At 38.6% G+C, this 17,676-nt stretch overlaps 3 protein-coding genes and 1 non-coding gene across 6 annotated transcripts; 2 read left to right on the top strand and 2 right to left on the bottom strand.

Moving 5' to 3' along the window:
- Positions 1-131: 131 nt before the first annotated feature.
- On the bottom strand, positions 132-204 carry TRNAE-CUC (transfer RNA glutamic acid (anticodon CUC)). Its single transcript has one exon. It is a non-coding gene; the product is annotated as a tRNA-Glu (tRNA).
- A 285-nt stretch (positions 205-489) lies between these two features.
- On the bottom strand, positions 490-5,672 carry LOC103983974 (uncharacterized). The gene is made up of 4 exons (XM_009401345.3): positions 5,461-5,672; positions 4,290-4,529; positions 2,104-2,203; positions 490-962 (listed from the first exon to the last, which is right to left on the bottom strand). The coding sequence occupies exons 2-4, from the start codon at positions 4,467-4,469 to the stop codon at positions 706-708; spliced, it is 537 nt and encodes a 178-aa protein (XP_009399620.1). The 5' UTR covers positions 4,470-4,529; positions 5,461-5,672; the 3' UTR covers positions 490-705.
- Positions 5,673-5,773: 101 nt separating this feature from the next.
- LOC103983973 (protein APEM9) lies at positions 5,774-10,551 on the top strand. 3 transcript variants are annotated; one of them, XM_009401343.3, is made up of 6 exons: positions 5,774-5,902; positions 7,825-7,989; positions 8,199-8,276; positions 8,421-8,706; positions 9,304-9,695; positions 9,958-10,551. In XM_009401343.3, exons 1-6 carry the CDS (start codon positions 5,850-5,852, stop codon positions 10,088-10,090), a joined length of 1,107 nt encoding a protein of 368 aa, XP_009399618.2. In that variant the 5' UTR covers positions 5,774-5,849; the 3' UTR covers positions 10,091-10,551. The 3 variants fall into 3 exon arrangements, with proteins under 3 accessions (XP_009399618.2, XP_009399615.2, XP_009399616.2); XM_009401340.3 differs by having other exon boundaries at positions 8,199-8,706; XM_009401341.3 differs by having other exon boundaries at positions 5,781-5,902; positions 7,878-7,989; positions 8,199-8,706.
- A 321-nt stretch (positions 10,552-10,872) lies between these two features.
- On the top strand, positions 10,873-14,038 carry LOC108952931 (pollen receptor-like kinase 1). The gene is made up of 3 exons (XM_018826614.2): positions 10,873-12,060; positions 12,134-12,757; positions 13,137-14,038. Exons 1-3 carry the CDS (start codon positions 11,385-11,387, stop codon positions 13,784-13,786), a joined length of 1,950 nt encoding a protein of 649 aa, XP_018682159.2. The 5' UTR covers positions 10,873-11,384; the 3' UTR covers positions 13,787-14,038.
- The last annotated feature ends 3,638 nt before the right edge of the window (positions 14,039-17,676 follow it).

Genomic DNA, 17,676 nt, shown 5'->3' with positions numbered 1-17,676 from the left:
GTAGCTTTCGTTTTATGTTTTAAATGACGTACCGAATGTATGAAAGGTCTCTTTTGTTTAATCTTTATAATGAAAAGCGCAAATGTCTTTCAGAAAAAAAATCAATAGAATTATGCTCAAAAATAAAAAACTTCCGTTGCCGGGACTCGAACCCGGGTCTCTCGGGTGAGAGCCGAGTATCCTAACCAACTAGACTACAACGGAATGATGCAACGTGTGGCACGAATAATAATAATAGATATAATATATTCGTTGAGAAGTAAAACTCTTTACTTGGGTCAAAGCTGTATGAGACTCTCTAACAAGGAGTTCTTTTGTTAATGATTCAAATCATGGAATCTGAGGCTCCTTTGTGTTATGATCTTTTTATAATGTTGTCATAAAATAAAAGATTATGTGTAGCAAATCACCAATACTCCTTATGGCAATTGCATGAGAGAACAAACTTCCATAGAGCATGAGGGCTGTGACAGAAAATTAAACTGGTGGTGAAATAAACCAAGGGCATGGCATAATTTATATTAAGAACATATAATATTTATGTCTCTGAGTACAGAATTATAGAAAAAGTATTGTTTGGTAATGGAAGTTCAATAATTTTCTTCTGAAATAGAAGAGACATTTGGTAAGGGCATAAGCAAAATTTTCAAACCTCTAAAATGAGCGTCAAAAGTGTGGACAAATATTTGCAATATGGCACAGTATTCAGTCAGTTGGGAAGCCAAGGAACTTGTTCATCAATCTGACCACTGGCATGGGATTGCCTGGTGAGTAAGGAATTAAGGACTCGGGACTCATGTCTTGGATGGTCTGGTGGAGGGTCTGCGGGCGTGCGTAAAAGAGGTGCTTCCTCTCCGCAAGTTCCTCCGCTAGCTCGCTTTGGTGGTTGTCCATCAATTCCTCATTGACGACAACAATCAAGGGTTTGCCCAAGCACAGCGTCTCAAATATGCTCCCCGATCCTGCAAAGGAACTTTGTTAAACTTTATCGTGTTTCTCGATCATTTCATTCTAAATGGCACAGTTTTATTGTCGATAGTGATGAGAAAACCAAAAGGTTGGAAAGAGTAACAACTGAAACTAAAGGCAGCAGAGATAGTACTGACTTCATATGCCATGTCTTGGGTAACAGACATTCAAAGATGAATGCCATACTGCAATGATTTCAAAATGTGATGGTAACCTTTTAGTGGTAACTTAGGATGCATACTTCATGCAAAGAAATAAACTTTAAAATGCATATATTGTGCTCCACAAACAAGCAGAATACACAGTTCAAACATTGTAAAAAAAAAAGTTTCTCACAAAAATCACATATTCCTTCGCATAACAGTAAAGCTATTAAGTTCTGGAAGAAGCTGAGCTTCAGATTTGGATTTTGTACATTCCCTAATAATGTATGAGAATGAGACTAAATGTAGATGTAACCATTGTGAATTTATGTGAGGATGAATGCAGTAGTTTGTCAACTTTGCTGTTTGTATCCAACAGCCAGCACATCCCAAGCCAGACCTATTACAGAATCCAAAGTATGCTTCATAGACACCAACCATTAACGGCTTTGATTTTCCAACATATGGACATAAAAAACTGTACAAAATTTGTAAAACCTAATATGATTCATCATCGCAAGATAAACTTATACAACACAAAAACAAATTTGAGATAATTAGCTGAAGACCAAAGGGAATGTGTTCAGATCAAGGCTCAAGCATCTCCTCTTATATTTCAATTTTACTCTTGTACTATCAACTATGTAATTCAAGGCAACATGTATTACATCAGCGAAATTCAAAATAAGTGATGATTATTTGTAGACATATAAGAGCGAAAATGGTGAGATATCATCAAAGCAAGTTGATTATCAAGCACAAATGATTGCCTAAGTGATGACAACTGAATACTTCAAGCATGCATCAGTTGATACGTATGATAACTTGCAAACCTTTTGATGACTTCCCACTGTTTAATTCTTGGCATGCGTGCCAAGTTACAGTGCACACACCCCAAATTGAGTTGTGCAAGACTTTTATAAATGAACAAAACTATAAACTCTGAGCATCGTTATGTGATAAATACTCCATAGTTATGAAGAAACTTTACCTGCATGGCTGATGATAAGAGATGCTGATTTGAGGTAGTCAGCAATGCTTGGTGAGAAAGTGAAGTAATCCACTGTAAGAGGCTCATCTTCCCCTGAAACCTGTAAAACTTAGATGACATGAGATAGATCTTCCATTTTTCCAAGGCAAAGAGACAAAGTACGAAATATTTTTCATTCAGAAGAAAAATGCACAGTAGGAATCATTTAAGTGCATGATCAAATCAACAAATAAATATTCTTTTCTGAAGAAAGATCCAGCATCTTTGGAACAAAAGCTCACAGAATCTTTAAGCAAGCAGACACATCAATAGAAAATCATGATGGGCAAAAAACTAACTGAAAAGATTATGAAAGAAATTTAGCTCCATAAGTCCTGCAGTGAACAAGATAGTTTTTACATGGATATCTAGGAAACTTCCAAAAAGCTAGAAACATGCTGAATGATGACAGAAGAGAAGTAATGAAACGATAAAAATACAGAAACTTCACACAGAGATGAGCTTGCTGGTCTCCCGAAGGATATCAAAATGGTCCTTAGGCTAGATTAACATTTGAGACCAATATGAGAAATTAGATAAGAAATGCGTAAAGTAAATATATCACCAATTTTTTTTTAAAATACATAGGAATAACCATTGTCAGCCAATCCAAGTTTGATAAATTTATGAAATATGGATCCTTCAAGATACACAGCGCTGACAGATTACTACAGTAGATACTACACAAATCTGATACTTTCATTATATTGATCTACAGACTTCCGGAGTACATGGGAAGCAATCCAGGAACCTTTCACAATGACCAATCTGAAAAATCTTGGCCTATTATTGATGAATAGTTGACCATAAAATTTTAAATATTTGATCTTGTTATGAAGCATAACTGTAACATCAACATATTCCAATGATCTTATTATTTTATCTACTTTATTCAGTTTCATAGTTTCTAACTTGTTCATCATTTTCTTTACCAAAAACAGTTAACGTATTTGGTTTCCTATAATAAACTGAAAGTAAAGATCACAAGACAAATTATACCAAGTATCACCTGAAGAAAATTCTTCCCTGAATTTGTCCATTTGTCGTATCATTCCAAGTTGCTATCAACATCAATGAACAAGAAAAATCCTTAACAATTTGAATTTAACATCAAAGATAAACATAACTGTTAGTCTGGTGCCTACTCTAGCTAGCAACCATTTGTCTAATCATTGTGTGATTTTTGTACATCTGTCTAAGCAGATTATAAACAGAAACTTTCAAAACTAGGATAAAATGAGCCCTCTGTTTTTTTGAAAAACATTGATATTGTCAAAAAGAGCATACAGAAAAAATATGACTAAACATCAGCAGCTTACTTGGACAAAATCCATACAAAGAAATTGCAAAAATCATAAATATGTTTTAGATTTGCACCAATCACACTGTAAATAAAAACCTGGCATTATTACTATGTTCTCACAGAGTATGCCACAAAAGCTTCTTTAGAAACAGTTCAACCAACTTTTACCAGATTTGACAAAAATAATTGCAAAAAATAAAATAAAATAAAGTCTTGGTGCAAAAAACACATGCCACCTATCCCCTGTCACACGTGTACCAGTCTCCTGTAAATAAAAAAGCAGGAGCAGTAGCACATAAACATAATGATAAATGCATCTGCATAATGTCCTCCAGTAGAATCTAAGAGCCTATTGGCCAAAAGAAGAAATAACTATTTCTACTTTTACTATCAACGAACGATCTAAATCATCCAGTAATATTTGTATAGGGAATACCTATTTCCATTATAGTGTATTTGTCCAGATTTGTGTTTTTGTCAAACTTTGCATATTAAACCATTTTTATCCAAGTACATAAAATTCTAGGGTTTTGCAATAATTAAGATGGCAACTCGAAAAATAACATGCATGTCAAATGTTGCTGGTAATGCTCATAAATATAAGTACGACATTGTCATTCACCTTCACATTCAAAATGCTCTTTTTCTGTACCTTAGAGAGACTAAATTAGCCATGGATATATTTCTAGTATGCTTGTATATCTTATTCAACATTACCAAATATACCATGAGAGAGAACATAAACATACAATGGTAAAAAAGTTTCAAAGTTCTGTTACATGTATTCTACTGCAACAGACTTAGTACAAGCAGTACAGGTGATTTGAATGACAAGAATGGAAACCTTAGATGGCATGTACGAACCACGACCCATTTGGATCAGAAGATCAGTATACCCCTTTCTTGACAACTCTTCTCTTACTTGCTGAGAATCCACTGCCTTGACAAGAGCATCGAAGCATGTTGTTCCAACTGTCACAAAGACCATTTTCCTTGAATGCTCACCATTTTCTGCTCCATCCATTGCTCTGCAAGTAAGCTAACCGAACCCCACCCGAGCAACTTGCCCGTTCAAAAGATTTATCTGCTAAAAAAACGACATAATTCAATCAAAGTACACGATAAAGTGTCTTCAGCGTAAGTACTCAATGCAGATTTGAGTTGTTTCTGATGTAAATCAACAACTTGGTTCTAGTTATGCACAAATTGAGGCTCCAATATATCCTGTAGACTTGGATGCTTATCTTCTATTGTCGATCAAAGAAAAAAATACATTGGCTACTGGAACCAAACTGACCATAGACCAGACCAGTTGTTTGATTATTGAGACACTTCTCAACCAGCAGGTTTGATTAAAAATGACAAAAGAGATATTAAAAAAAAAATCTACGGTTACAGTAATATATTGAAAAAACTAAGTAAACTAATGGCCTAAAAGAATAGAACACTACTAATGATTAGCAAGCAACTGTTGTCACCTTAGCAGCAAAGTGGATATCACCTACCATAATCGACAGTGATAGAGAGAAGGCTGCCTGTGCGGGTCTAGGAAGTAAGTCATAAGAGGTCAGACTTGTTGCTTTCAAGTAGACATGTAAAAGAACCATGATCATTATTGATCTATAAACATTTTAGCTAAAGACCGATTGTTCTAACAAGTTTTCTAAACACCCAGATCCCCAAATCCGTGCTTGAATCCAATAAAATTAGTAAATTACCCTAATCTTTATTTAGCAAGCAGAAACCATCCAAGACAAAATAAACATTCGCCAAACAAGAACAACATCAAGTAATTATCAGAGAAAAGACTCTCAGATGTAGGAACAAAACAACCAAAAGAACACAAATCAAATTAGCATTTTTCATACGATCATCCAAGATAACAATACGTGTCCCTCTTTCAATCAACTACGTTGAAGTAGAGCCAAGAAATGAAACATACATATTATGACAGAAAATTTCCATAAGGAAAAAAATTCTGGAGAAATAGTGGGGAAAAGGGGGCAGATTGGGACCGAAAAGGATCCGGATCCGGCGAGATATGTGGCGTTGGTGCCGTTGGAGGGGCACGTCGGGAGGAACTGCAGCCAGGCGAGGTGGAGCCTCGGTGGAGCAACCCTTGGAAACGGGGCGTTGCGGTGATGGGGTGTTCCGGCGAGGTGCGGCGTCGGTGAAGCTGCTGCTCCTTCTCTGGTCTGATCTCCCCCTAGTCGACGTCGTGTCTCCTTTCCCAATTAGAGAACCGATCTACCCCTCGGTCATAACGGGTCGGATCTTACCCGGCTACATTACACAAACCCGATCCAACGACAATAAACATTCGACAGGAAGAATCCGCAAATTGAAGGGGCGGAAGAGGTGGAGGTGGTGGTGGTGGTGACGAGTCTTAGGGCAAACGCATGAGATGGCTCTTCTCACCGTATCCGCAATCTGGAATGAAATCGATCTCTCTGAGAGGTAAAATATTATATTTTGTTGCCGTTCCTCGGCTGTTACTGTCTCTTCAGATTGGAATTGGTCGATTTTAGGTCCCCATGAGTCTTCTTTTCTCGGTGAAACTGAGTTCGTGTTGAACTCAGTTCCTTGTTTCTTCATTTGTAACTCAGTAGAGGGAATCTTTTGGTCCATTAAAAAATCTTATGTAGTTGTATGGAAATGTCTGTATCAATCAGATTGATATAGTTTTCATTGGTAGACGGATTGTTTGCTTAGTAGTTCTGGATAGTTGGCAAGGATCAAGGTTTTGAAGTTCTTAGATTTGAATGTTTGTGATTGGAGCAGGAATAGTTTTGGAATAGGATTAAATAATGGAGTTATGATCTCTTCGAATGTTATCGTGAACATTGTTGGTAGTTTGAACTCTGGTAGAAAGTGGTGTTGGGAGCTAAGATTGAGGAGAATGGATGAGAGAAAAATCTTCTAATGCTAAATATATTCAGCAACTGTTAATTTGGAAGGAATTCCTATCCGCTGACACTCATTCATACTAAGTTAATTTCGTATCAATTTTTTCTTGTCTTCCGGATTTGACCTTTTAGGGCATCTCCTTTTCTTGATGCTTCTAGCCTTTTTTTAGCATTTGGAATTTGAAGTACTTTATAGCCTATATGTTATTTTAGATGCTCAGGGAATTTCTGTATTTTTCTATTTAGTGATTAATTTTACTTAGGGCCTTCTTTTTTCAGTTTCCCTTACAGCTCACATGCTGTGTTACATATTATTCTTCAGTAGAGCATTTCATTGTATGTATGTTCATATTATTTTAGTTATCGTCTTTTCTAGAAGAGCTTATAAGATAATTATCTTGTGTGCATATTTGTATGGTGCCTGATCCAAGTATGCTTTTCTTATCTGAATTAGCAATCTCTCTCTTCTCCTGCTCTACTTTTAAGAGAGGGATAGCACATTGTATTTTTCAAATGATAGTTGGGATCTTGTTTCTTCCTGTTCACTGTTTCTGTTGGTAATTCCTCATGTAGTCATGCATTTAAATTAAATGAGAATATTTGGAATTTAGCAAATGCTTGTTGGGTTTTTCTTGACTTTGTTATGCTGGGAGAAGGTCATTTGTATTGTAATGTATTTTAGAAGATAATTTCACTTAAATATAATTAATTAGAAAAACCTAAGCATCTAATTACTTGCATTGTCCTATGTGGATGAACTTAACTTCTTGTCTAATGGAAGAAGAAGGTCATTTGATAATTTCACTTAAATATAATTAATTAGAAAAGCTAAGCATCTAATTACTTGCACTGTCCTATGTAGATGAACTTAACTTCGTCTAATGGAAGAACCACTATGTGTTTACCTTGCCCAGATATAGAATTTTGTTTCTGTACAAACTTGTAGTGCTTGCACTGGATGCATTTGAGCCAGCATACTTGGTCCATCAATATATATGATGTGAGGGTGGTGGAGTTTTTTTCTGTTATTGGTCTCTAGATTTTCTTCTTTTTTTATTTCATCAAGTACAAGTTTAGCTAAGAAGCTTTGCTTATGGTTATATTAGTTCATGGACTTGTATGAGGATAGTATGGTGTTTTACGTGATGAAGGTGAACATCTGAATTGCTGCATGAAGTGTTATTTCAGAGGAATGCATTTATTTATATATCGGTGATGTACTTCTCAAAAAAAATATTCGTTTGCTCAAGTGTATTTGATTGACATGCCTACTCTTTGAAGTTTGAAGTAATGCCACATTTGCCTTATAATCAACTACTGCACCATCGGTCAATATGTTTGATACAGATGTTTGGTTTTGCTGAAATTTTAACTTGTGATACTTGTTTTTATATTGTTAGATCTCTTAATATGTCCCTTCAATGATCATGTTTTTTTGAACGTCACTCATAATTATTTTCTTTTATGGCTTAGTTATCTGGTGTGTTGCATGTTTAAGGAGGCAGCATCTCTTGTTTCTTCAACAGTTCATCGTGTACGTAGCACTCCTTTTGCAGATGCAGTTGATGATGTTCAAATGGCTGAAATGATGGAGTCAGCTGGTATGGTGTTTGTCCAGTCAATGAAAGAGTTGGGAAGGTACTTAAATCTTTCTTTTCAGAATACTCCTATCCAAGGTGCATCCTCATTTTTTGAATTGAAAGATAAGATACCAAATTTACTCTCACTCAGTGCAAAAAATAAATGACAAAATTGAAAGTGCAGTTGTATATTTAATACATATTAACATATATCCAAGTCTTTATATGAGTACTAACACATGTTTTTGGTTTTGCAAAAATTTGCAGGACACAGGAACTGTTTGTTGAGCTTAGAGAATTGTTTGGTTCAGTGGAAACCATACCTGTTCAAGTGTTTCTAACAGGGTATCATAAATCTGTTATTCAGTTGTATCCTTCGTACTTCTCTAAATTCGTTTCATCATTGCTTTTTTACCTGTTAATGTGTGGTGACCTTAATAGAGTTTCATTTTTTTCAATCTCTCGAAATGATGCTGTAATGAATTGTAGGGCTTGCATGCAAATTTCAGAAAGATTTACATCCAACCTTAGAGCAATCTTTGAAGAGTTCCTCAGCAAGTGGAAGTATGTAGATGGTGGAATTTATGTTTTGACAGTAGCAGAGCCAGAAAGCTCTTCTGACAAAGTAGGCATGAAGCAGCCTGTCATGGGAGCTAAGAATTATTTGGAGATTGCTGAAGTTTACACCATTACCGTCCTTGGGATGGTTTTATGTAGTCCAGACCTTGCAATATCCTGGACAGAGAAAGCAGAGTTGCCTGAAGAAAGCCGTCAGGTAAAATTATCATTCCCCATTCATGTCTACCTTTCGTATTATGGTGTAATAAAATTCAGTAAGTCATTTAGTTGGGTTTCTACTTGATCTTGAATGCCAAGTGGCCCAAGAACTGATCATGTGGATTTAACTGATAGCCACTATTACAGAGAATTTGTGGTGTCTTGCCATTTCTGTAAACTTAATTTTTTGGAGTTGGATGACATGCATAACATTGGATAGTGCCTCAAAAGAAGAAAAGCAGAAAACACACTATTATTCTAGAATCAAGTCTTTTGAGCTGGCTTGACTAAGATGAGCCTCTAGAGTTGCTTCATACTGATGGTAGGGATTCTTTCGAACAAGATTCCCTTTTCTTGGCCTTCTTATATCAGGTGCTGAAAGAATAATTAAATTGCATTACTAGAGACTGTCATAAGTGCCTTTTGAGCTTAAACTTACATGCAAGAGATATGTTGATAAAAAATGAAATAAGTTCTCCGCTGATAAATTGTATGTCCTATCAAAATACTCACTCAAACTTTCATGTTGTAGCCCTTTTGTCTCTCGAATTATCTAAAGACATTGGATTTGCATTGACTTTTTATTCTTTTGTAGGTCCTACTGAGGAGGTTGCACTCATTGGTCTCTGCTAAAAACTCTAGCTCACATTCAAATTTAGGAGGTGGTCTACGGCCAGAGCAAGCACACAGTCTATCATCTTCTACCAGTGGGTCTACTTTTAGTGGAAATGAAGCTTATCCCGAAGCCGTGAAACAAGAACTGCACTCTGCTGGGGGGCGATCAAGGGGAGGCCTTTTCAAGACTGTTCGTCCAAGTATTCGGAACATCTTGGAACAGATTAGTTGTTGCTTCTGGTGGTTCCGTACAATCCATTTGAAATTTGGCAATGTTCATTTGGTTCTTCCTAGCGGGAAACAAATGCTTGTGTGCTCATTGATAGTTCTAACATACTACATTCTCCGTCAGAAAGGCACAATCCTGAAACGGTAAGATCACATGCAAACACTGGCATATGCAAGCATATTATTGCAGTGAACCTCTTCCATTTAAACACGATTAAGGAAAACATCTCATCAGCTGCACCTCATGCATGTCTGTTCTAGATATATTGACCTTAGCAACACGAGCTTCTTATATGACCAAATTGGTGTATGCTAAACACACGGTTCATCGCTATGGATGTCATATGCATGAGATACAGTTCGATTGATTGCTGCTGACTCCTGCAAGTTTCTTTCTCCATTACAGATCAGTCGCTACACAAGCCGCAGCGATCAAAAGAGCTCTGGTTGATGCTTGGCAGCTAGCATTTTCTGTCCAGGTGAACCCACTGGCTGCCATTCAGCAGCTGCCCTCTGCTCCACATGGAAGCATGCAATGATTTGACATTTCAGTGTCCTACGTTGCCCTCGGGGCTCACTGTATACTCTCAGAACTGAATGGAACAAAGCAAAAGATTATTCTCATTCTTCATGGGTGTCCCTGCGAAGCAGAAGCATGAAGAAGACCACCATCCGCGGTTGCTTTATTCCACATTTGCTATTTTGTGCTGAAAGGGAGAAACACTTGAAGAACCAACAGTATCGAGAAAAAATTTACTTGTACATTAAGATTGCCTCGCATCAAGGCACATACCATCATTTTACCGATTGTTATGAGGTAAGTGGCATCAAAATAAGTTTGTTGTACTTATCCCGCTTCTGCATCTGCAAGCAGCATATCCTTGAAAATACTTTCATGTTGTATGCAAAGCGCGATCGTCCGATCAAACTTTGAACAGCTATAGTATATTTCTCAGTCTATTTTCCCGTTTGACATAACAAGATGCTTGGTTTTGTGTTTTGTTGTGACATGTTCTCTCTATAATCTTCCTCAGAGCTTTCACCATTATCACATCAATGCAAGCAACTACAGAAACAGGTGTGCAAATGTCGTGTTCTTTGCCCAAAACACAGCTTGTATGACTCAGATTAATATGAAGAATTGGATTCTCCGTTCAATCACTTGAATTCCAAATGTGATTGAGATAGCTAAATCTAGCAGATGATGAACACCGAGAAGTGTCCATGATCGGACGAACAGCCTCACCAGATGTCTTCTCATTCTGGTTGATACGGAAATTTTGAATCACCGATTCTTACATCACAACGACAGATCTCATCTATCCATGAGGGTCAACCAGCCCTTCAGTCACTAGTCACATTCCCAAAGTATAACGGGAGAACAACCATTAATAAGAGTCAAAACGGGACGCACAATTCTCCGTAGTAATTGGAGAGGTTCCAAACTCGATGGAGGAGCTATTAATAGAGTCAACCTTTCCACGGCAATCCATCTCCATGCAATGCATACTGCATGTAGATGGATCACAGAAATGGAAGGCAGTCCTTCTATCTCTCTACCGACAGCTCAAAGTCCAGTGAAACCCTGGGAAGGACTCCGTCAACCTCACCTGGGTCACCGCCTTCACGCCCTCCTATTCTTAGTCGTTGACCACCACCACCACCACCGACCCCGCCACACCTCAAAACCTTGCCATCAAATCCCATCATCAGCCCTGCCACCTCCTGCTCCTCGGCCCACACCATCCGCCGCGGCAAGCATGCCATCCCATCCCATGCGCCCCCTGCACCTCGGCTTGTAACACCAGCCACGACGGACGGCGGGTGAGCAGCATGGCCGGTCGGCGGTTCCCACCGCTCTTCATGGCCCTACTCTTCGTTGTCGTCGCCGCCGCAGCCGCCTCCTTCGGCGTCGCGAGCTCGTCTGACGCCGAAGTGCTTCTCGGCTTCAAGGCCACCATATCTGATCCCTCCGGCGCCCTCAAGAGCTGGGTCGCGAGCTCCGACCCATGCAACAAGAACGTCTCGAATTGGGCTGGCATCATCTGCGACAACGACGGCCACGTGTCGGGGCTGCGGCTCGAGGACATGAGCCTCGCCGGCTCACTGGCCCAACTCAGCCTCCTCAAGGGCTTGCCGGGGATTCGCACCCTTAGCTTCTTGAGGAACGACTTGGAGGGGCCGATGCCGGAGGTCGGGAAGATGGAGAGCCTTCGGGCGATATACTTGTCGGAGAACAAGTTCTCCGGTCAGATCCCGGACAACGCCTTCGCCGGCATGAGCTGGCTCAAGAAGCTCCATCTCTCCCACAACGGGTTCTCGGGCTCGATCCCGACGTCCATCGCCGCGTTGCCCAAGCTTCTCGAGCTGAGGCTGGACGACAACAGGTTCAGTGGCACCATTCCCGACCTCCGGTTGACGACGGCGAAGCTGGTGAACGTGTCGAACAATTACCTGGAGGGGCGAATTCCCGAGAGCCTCGAGATGATGAACGCAAACATGTTTGCAGGTGAGGATTGCTATCCTTCTACGTTCACTTCCCCCCGTGGCTTTTCGTCTGATCTCATTCACCTTCGCTGCAGGCAACAAGGCCCTCTGTGGGGATCCTCTTCAAGTTCCATGCCAATCTTCGTCGTCCTCATCCCAAAGTTCAACGACCCAGCAACCCATGGTCATCGCGGCCGTGGCCATCTTCGTGCTCGTGGGGATCTTCGCGGTGGCGTTCCTCATGCCCCGCCATCGCCAAGTCCAGGACGAGCAAGTTGCACAGCTTCAGGCACCGAAGAACCCGGAGTCGGCACCGACCAAGGAAAAGAAGCTAGAGGAAGGGGCGGCAGGGTACGACGGCAGCAGCAACGGGAGGAAGGCGCCGAAGGAGCACGAGCAAGGGAGACTAATCTTTGTGCGGGCAGGCAGGGAGAGGTTCGAGCTGCAGGACCTGCTCAAGTCTTCAGCTGAGATCCTCGGGAGCGGCAAGTTTGGGTGCTCCTACAAGGCCTCCCTGACGAATGGCCCATCCATGGTGGTGAAGAGGTTCAGGGACATGAACAGGGTGGGGAAGGAGGACTTCGAAGAGCACATGAGAAGGCTTGGGAGGTTGTCCCACTCCAACTTGCTCCCATTGGTGGCTTATTATTACAGGAAGGATGAGAAGTTGATGGTCACAGACTATGTCCCCAAGAGAAGTCTGGCCAATGCACTCCATGGTAAGCCAATCCTTCTACCAGTAGAAATCTAGCATACAATGAAAACAGAACACTGCATGCATGCATGCATGCATGCATGCTGAAGTTTCAGGATGATCAACAAAGTCTAAGATCAAAATCTTGAGCACTACATTCCGAGTCAGGTAATCTTAATTTGCCATCCTTCACACCTTGAGAAATGTAAGCTCTTCTACTTGAGTTATGCTAAACCAAGGTTTTCTATGTATCTTTCATTGTTCTTCTCACATTTCTAGCTCATAGAATAGATTAAAGTGCAAGGCCCAGTGTAAAGAATCATAAGAGTTTGTATTTAGCATATGTTTATGCCAAAGGTATTACTTCCAAAGCACTAACCTGATGTGGATTTTGTGCCGTTTAGGTTTTCGTGCCGCGAACATTGCAGCACTTGATTGGCCCACTCGCCTGAAGATAGTGAGAGGAATAGCGAAGGGACTAAATTACCTCTATGAAGAGTTGCAGATGCTAAGTGTTCCCCATGGCCATCTGAAGTCCTCCAATGTGCTTCTAAGTGACTCTTTCGAACCACTCCTGACCGACTACGCCCTCGTGCCAGTGATGAACCAGGCTCATGCTGCACAGTCCATGGTGGCGCACAAGGCACCCGAGTGCAAGCAGCATGGAAAAACATCAAAGAAAAGCGACATATGGAGCTTCGGAATTTTGATTTTAGAGATCTCGACAGGTAAGATTTCTATCTTTGATTCACCGCAGGAGAAGGGAGGTGTCGATTTGGCAGGCTGGGTGAACTCTGTCGATCGAGAAGAATGGGCCAGCAAGGTGCTCGATTGCGAGATGAAGGCAACAAAGAAGAACGAGGGAGAGATGTTGAAGTTGTTGCAGATTGGATTGGCCTGTTGCGAAGAAAATGTTGATAAGAGGTATGAGTTGGAAACAGCTCTCGACAGGATCGAAGAGCTGAAAGAGGAAGGAGACGAAGACAGCTCAAGCATTCCTACGGAGGGAGGGGCGACGACTGGGGATGATCTTTCAATTGTTGATATGAACTGACAACCCCAGAGGGAATGTTCAGTGAGAGACTGATTTGAGCTTGCTCATCATGTAACATAAAAAAAAAGGTTTTAACGATGAGGTAATTCACATTTTTGGTGGCGCCTGGCTTTCTTCTCTAACAGTGTGGAGAGTTACAGGTGCTAGGATCATGACAGAATCATGTTCTAGGGTCCAAACACTTTTTTCGAATGCTTTGAGCTCCTTTTGATGCTCACTTCTCATAGTTATAATATGAATCTATTCTCGATTTGGCCCCAAAACTGCTGAATATAAACATTCAACAAACTTAACCTGTCCTACGATTGATCACAAAATAGTATAGCAATATCCCAACGCAAGGAATCTCACCAGAAAACCGATATCCAAAAGGGAGGAGGGATGCAGTTCTAAACAAAAGCTATATGCAAACAAGCACAAATGCCTGATGGCATCGTGAGATGGTTTGTACAAGTAGATGAGAAGCTGATTTCTTTCCTTGAAAGAACATAGCTGAGAAGATTTATTAAACCACAGGTATCGATGCTTCTATGCATGCAAATAGCACGATGAGGGAGCTTAACAAGAGTTCTAAATAGATCAGGCATTCCTAGAATGAAATCATCATTTTTCTCTTACAAAACATGATATGCATATCCAATTCAATCATAACTAAACAGCGTAAGAAACAACGGCACGGAATCATCAACTTCAACAAAAAAATACCAAAAAAATTCTGTAATTTCATCAGCCAAGCAGGAGACCCTCAAATGATGATTTTGATTTTGCATATGAAGAAAATAACCTGGCAAATTCCCTGTTTGGATGAAGCTTTTTAGGGTGTACTACTGTAGTTGCTTCCGAGCTGCTACGAAACATCTTTAGCATCGCAACTCGCAAGCTTGCAATTGACCACAGATCACTGTATGCAAATTTCACGATGAAAAATCAAAGTCGATCCGTAAAAATCCAATCTTGACATCAATCGAATCAATTAACAGAGAAATAATCCTTTCATCGAAATCACATTCTGATTGCAAAATTGTTGATGTTATGATGGTAATGCGAAGAGGTATAAGATATGTCTCATGGCAAAGAGCTTTACTCAAAAGAAAGGGATTGAATTTAAGAAGATCTTCTTTCCAATTTCAACAAATGACTCTTTTAGGATAATTATGTCTTTAACCATACATTTTGATTTGGAGCTTCATCAAATGAATGTCAAAATAGTGTTTCTCAATGAAAATATTAATAAAATAATTTATATGGTATAACCAGAATACTTTATATCAGGAGATCCAAAGAAAATGATATGTAAATTGATAAAATTCATCTATAGGCTAAAACAAGCATCTCGTCAATAGTATCACAAATTTCATCAAGTAATTGTTTCATTTGGTTTTGAGATGAATGCAGTTGATGATTGTGTGTATGACAAGTTCAGTAGGAGTAAATTTATTTTCCTAATATTGTATGTGGATGACATTTTGCTTGCCACAAATGATGTAGGCATATTGTACAAAACTAAGAGATTTTTATCTAAAAATTTTGAGATGAAAGATATTGATGATGCCTTTTATGTATTAGAAATCCAGATACACCGAGATAGATCTCGAGGTATTCTAGGATTATTACAAAGGAGCTATATCGATAAGGTACTAAAAAAGTTTGGCATCTATAATTGTAAACCAAGAGACATCCTTATCAGAAAGGGAGACAAGTTCAGTCTTAATCAGTGCCCTAAAGGAAATCTAAAAACTCAAGAAATATAGAAGATTCCCTATGCATCAATTATAATGGGTACATTATTGGAGTGTTAGGAAGATAATTAAGCAATCCTGGAATGGATCATTGGAAGGCAACCAAAAGAGTCATGAGATATTTAAAGAGGACAAAAGATCATATGCTTATATATAAGATATCAGACCATTTGGAGATTATTGGATATTCTGACTTTGATTTTGTTGGATGCCAAGACAATAGGAAATCCACTTCAGGCTACATTTATATATTTGCTGGTGGGGCAATTTCATGGTGTAGTGCCAAGCAATCTCTAATTACTTCTTCCACCATGACAATAGAATTTGTTTCATGTTTTGAGGCGTCGTCCAATCATAGAATTAGCCTGAGAAATTTTGTCAGAATGTTGAAAATAATACAAGGGATTGAAAGACCACTAAAGATATATTGTAACAATAAATTAGCTTTTTATACTCCAATAATAATAGGAGCTTGACTAAGTGAAAGCGCATTGATATCAAGTTTCTAGTTATGAAAGAAATGGTACAATGTAGATAAATTTTCGTAAAACACTTAGGGATAAACTTTATATTTGTAAATCCTCTCATAAAAAGTATGTCACCTAAGGTCTTTCATTAGCATACTGCTCATGTGGGTTTATTAGAATTTGAGGAAACTTCAATCTAGTGGGAGTTTGTCATATGTTTGTTGTATGTTCTATATTAGATTCTATATTTGTATAGATATTTTCTGATCAAAAATAAAGCTTTAGTTTATTATACTTAGTATATTATGGCTATTAAAGTTATTGATGACCTCATAAAGATAAAGTTAGATCAGTTAAAAATTAACATGTACATATCATATTCATGTAATTTTCATGCTACTCATTTCATGATTGATCTATATTATTTGGTTATGTTAATATTAATGATCATTGATGAGTTTAGGTATGATTGATATAGTGAAGACCACTTTGGTTCAATACTAATATATTCAATGGACTGGATTGTTTTATATGTCCTATTTAATAATGATAATAGTTTTGAGCTTATAAAGTATAATATTTTTATAATGATACACATGTGACCCCATGCGAGATTGTTAAAATTTTTAGGGTCACACATGTATAATTAAATGTGTTAAGTTATTATTTTGATTAGTCAAAATTAAAGTGATCTAATTAAAGTAAACTTACTTAGCTAAGGGGCATAATTATTATGAAAATTAATTGTGTGGATACCATTAGTTACATTTCTAATTTAATGATAAGATAAGTTACGAATACGAAACATCTTGGGGTATTTTTATAAATAGGGCTCTGGTCCTGATTGTAGTATCAATTTTTCATATTTCTCTTTACTCGTCAAAAGAGTAACAAAAGGTACTTATCTGAAATTGGAAGACTAATTCATCAATTAAACTAAAATACTTAGATGGATTCATTAGGAACTCTTTCGTATTAATATGTTTCATAATTATTGTAAGATTTCATATATATTATTGTGGATTTAATAAGTTTTATGAAAACATTCTAAAATTCATCTTTGGGTCTATAAAGTATGTTTAATCTATATTTGATGTGTTAAATTAACCAACGGTGGTCACTCGATTCCTTAAGGGCCTTCATGATGAGGGCATCCGCGAAGGAGATGACAGTCTAGCGGTTATGCATGGGCTTCATGGTGACTCGGAGGGCCCTTCTACTACTTGGTCATCTCCTTTGTAATGTCCTCACCCACCTTCTCCAGTAAGAACCCTAGATGCTCGATGCTTAAGGCGAGAGAGCTAACAACGTCGACCTTACCACTAGTGTCCCGAACGTAGACGTCGACCATTGGTGGGCATCGTCGCGGTAATTGGCGTCGAGTGCTTACGATTTGGTTTAAGGATTTCTTTGCAGCATCTCAATTTTGGTCTGATTCAATTGCCTTCAACTAAGCCGGTTTGACTAGTGGAGAATTGAACCGAATGGGCTTCTAAAATAATATTTTTTATAAATAAAATATAAATAAAAAAGAATTTACTAATTAAACTATCAAACTCTTTACTAATTAAATTAACTCACATATTCAAAAATCAATACGTTATATATAATGCTGTTATGTGGACAATGAGAATACTGTTCTTAGTTAAAATGAGGGCTAATTATAAATTATCCCTGTAGTTAG

The sequence above is a fragment of the Musa acuminata genome, chromosome BXJ2-5 (genome assembly GCF_036884655.1).
Source record: "Musa acuminata AAA Group cultivar baxijiao chromosome BXJ2-5, Cavendish_Baxijiao_AAA, whole genome shotgun sequence".
Taxonomy (NCBI): Eukaryota; Viridiplantae; Streptophyta; class Magnoliopsida; order Zingiberales; family Musaceae; genus Musa; species Musa acuminata.
The sequence above is the reverse complement of the archived record's forward strand: the minus strand, read 5'-3'. Positions and strand labels throughout refer to the sequence as shown.

Bases quoted from the DNA above. Each gene is read 5' to 3' on its own strand.
- LOC103983973 (XM_009401340.3), top strand. From the start codon at position 5,850: ATGGCTCTTCTCACCGTATCCGCAATCTGGAATGAAATCGATCTCTCT. The intron at 7,990-8,198 runs GTACTTAAATCT...AAAAATTTGCAG, and splicing joins TCAATGAAAGAGTTGGGAAG to GACACAGGAACTGTTTGTTG. The intron at 9,696-9,957 runs GTAAGATCACAT...TCTCCATTACAG, and splicing joins AAAGGCACAATCCTGAAACG to ATCAGTCGCTACACAAGCCG.
- LOC108952931 (XM_018826614.2), top strand. From the start codon at position 11,385: ATGGCCGGTCGGCGGTTCCCACCGCTCTTCATGGCCCTACTCTTCGTT. The intron at 12,061-12,133 runs GTGAGGATTGCT...CCTTCGCTGCAG, and splicing joins GAACGCAAACATGTTTGCAG to GCAACAAGGCCCTCTGTGGG. The intron at 12,758-13,136 runs GTAAGCCAATCC...TGTGCCGTTTAG, and splicing joins TCTGGCCAATGCACTCCATG to GTTTTCGTGCCGCGAACATT.
- LOC103983974 (XM_009401345.3), bottom strand. From the start codon at position 4,469: ATGGATGGAGCAGAAAATGGTGAGCATTCAAGGAAAATGGTCTTTGTG. The intron at 2,204-4,289 runs GTTTCCATTCTT...TAAGTTTTACAG, and splicing joins GTTCGTACATGCCATCTAAG to GTTTCAGGGGAAGATGAGCC. The intron at 963-2,103 runs GTAAAGTTTCTT...GTTCCTTTGCAG, and splicing joins TCTTATCATCAGCCATGCAG to GATCGGGGAGCATATTTGAG.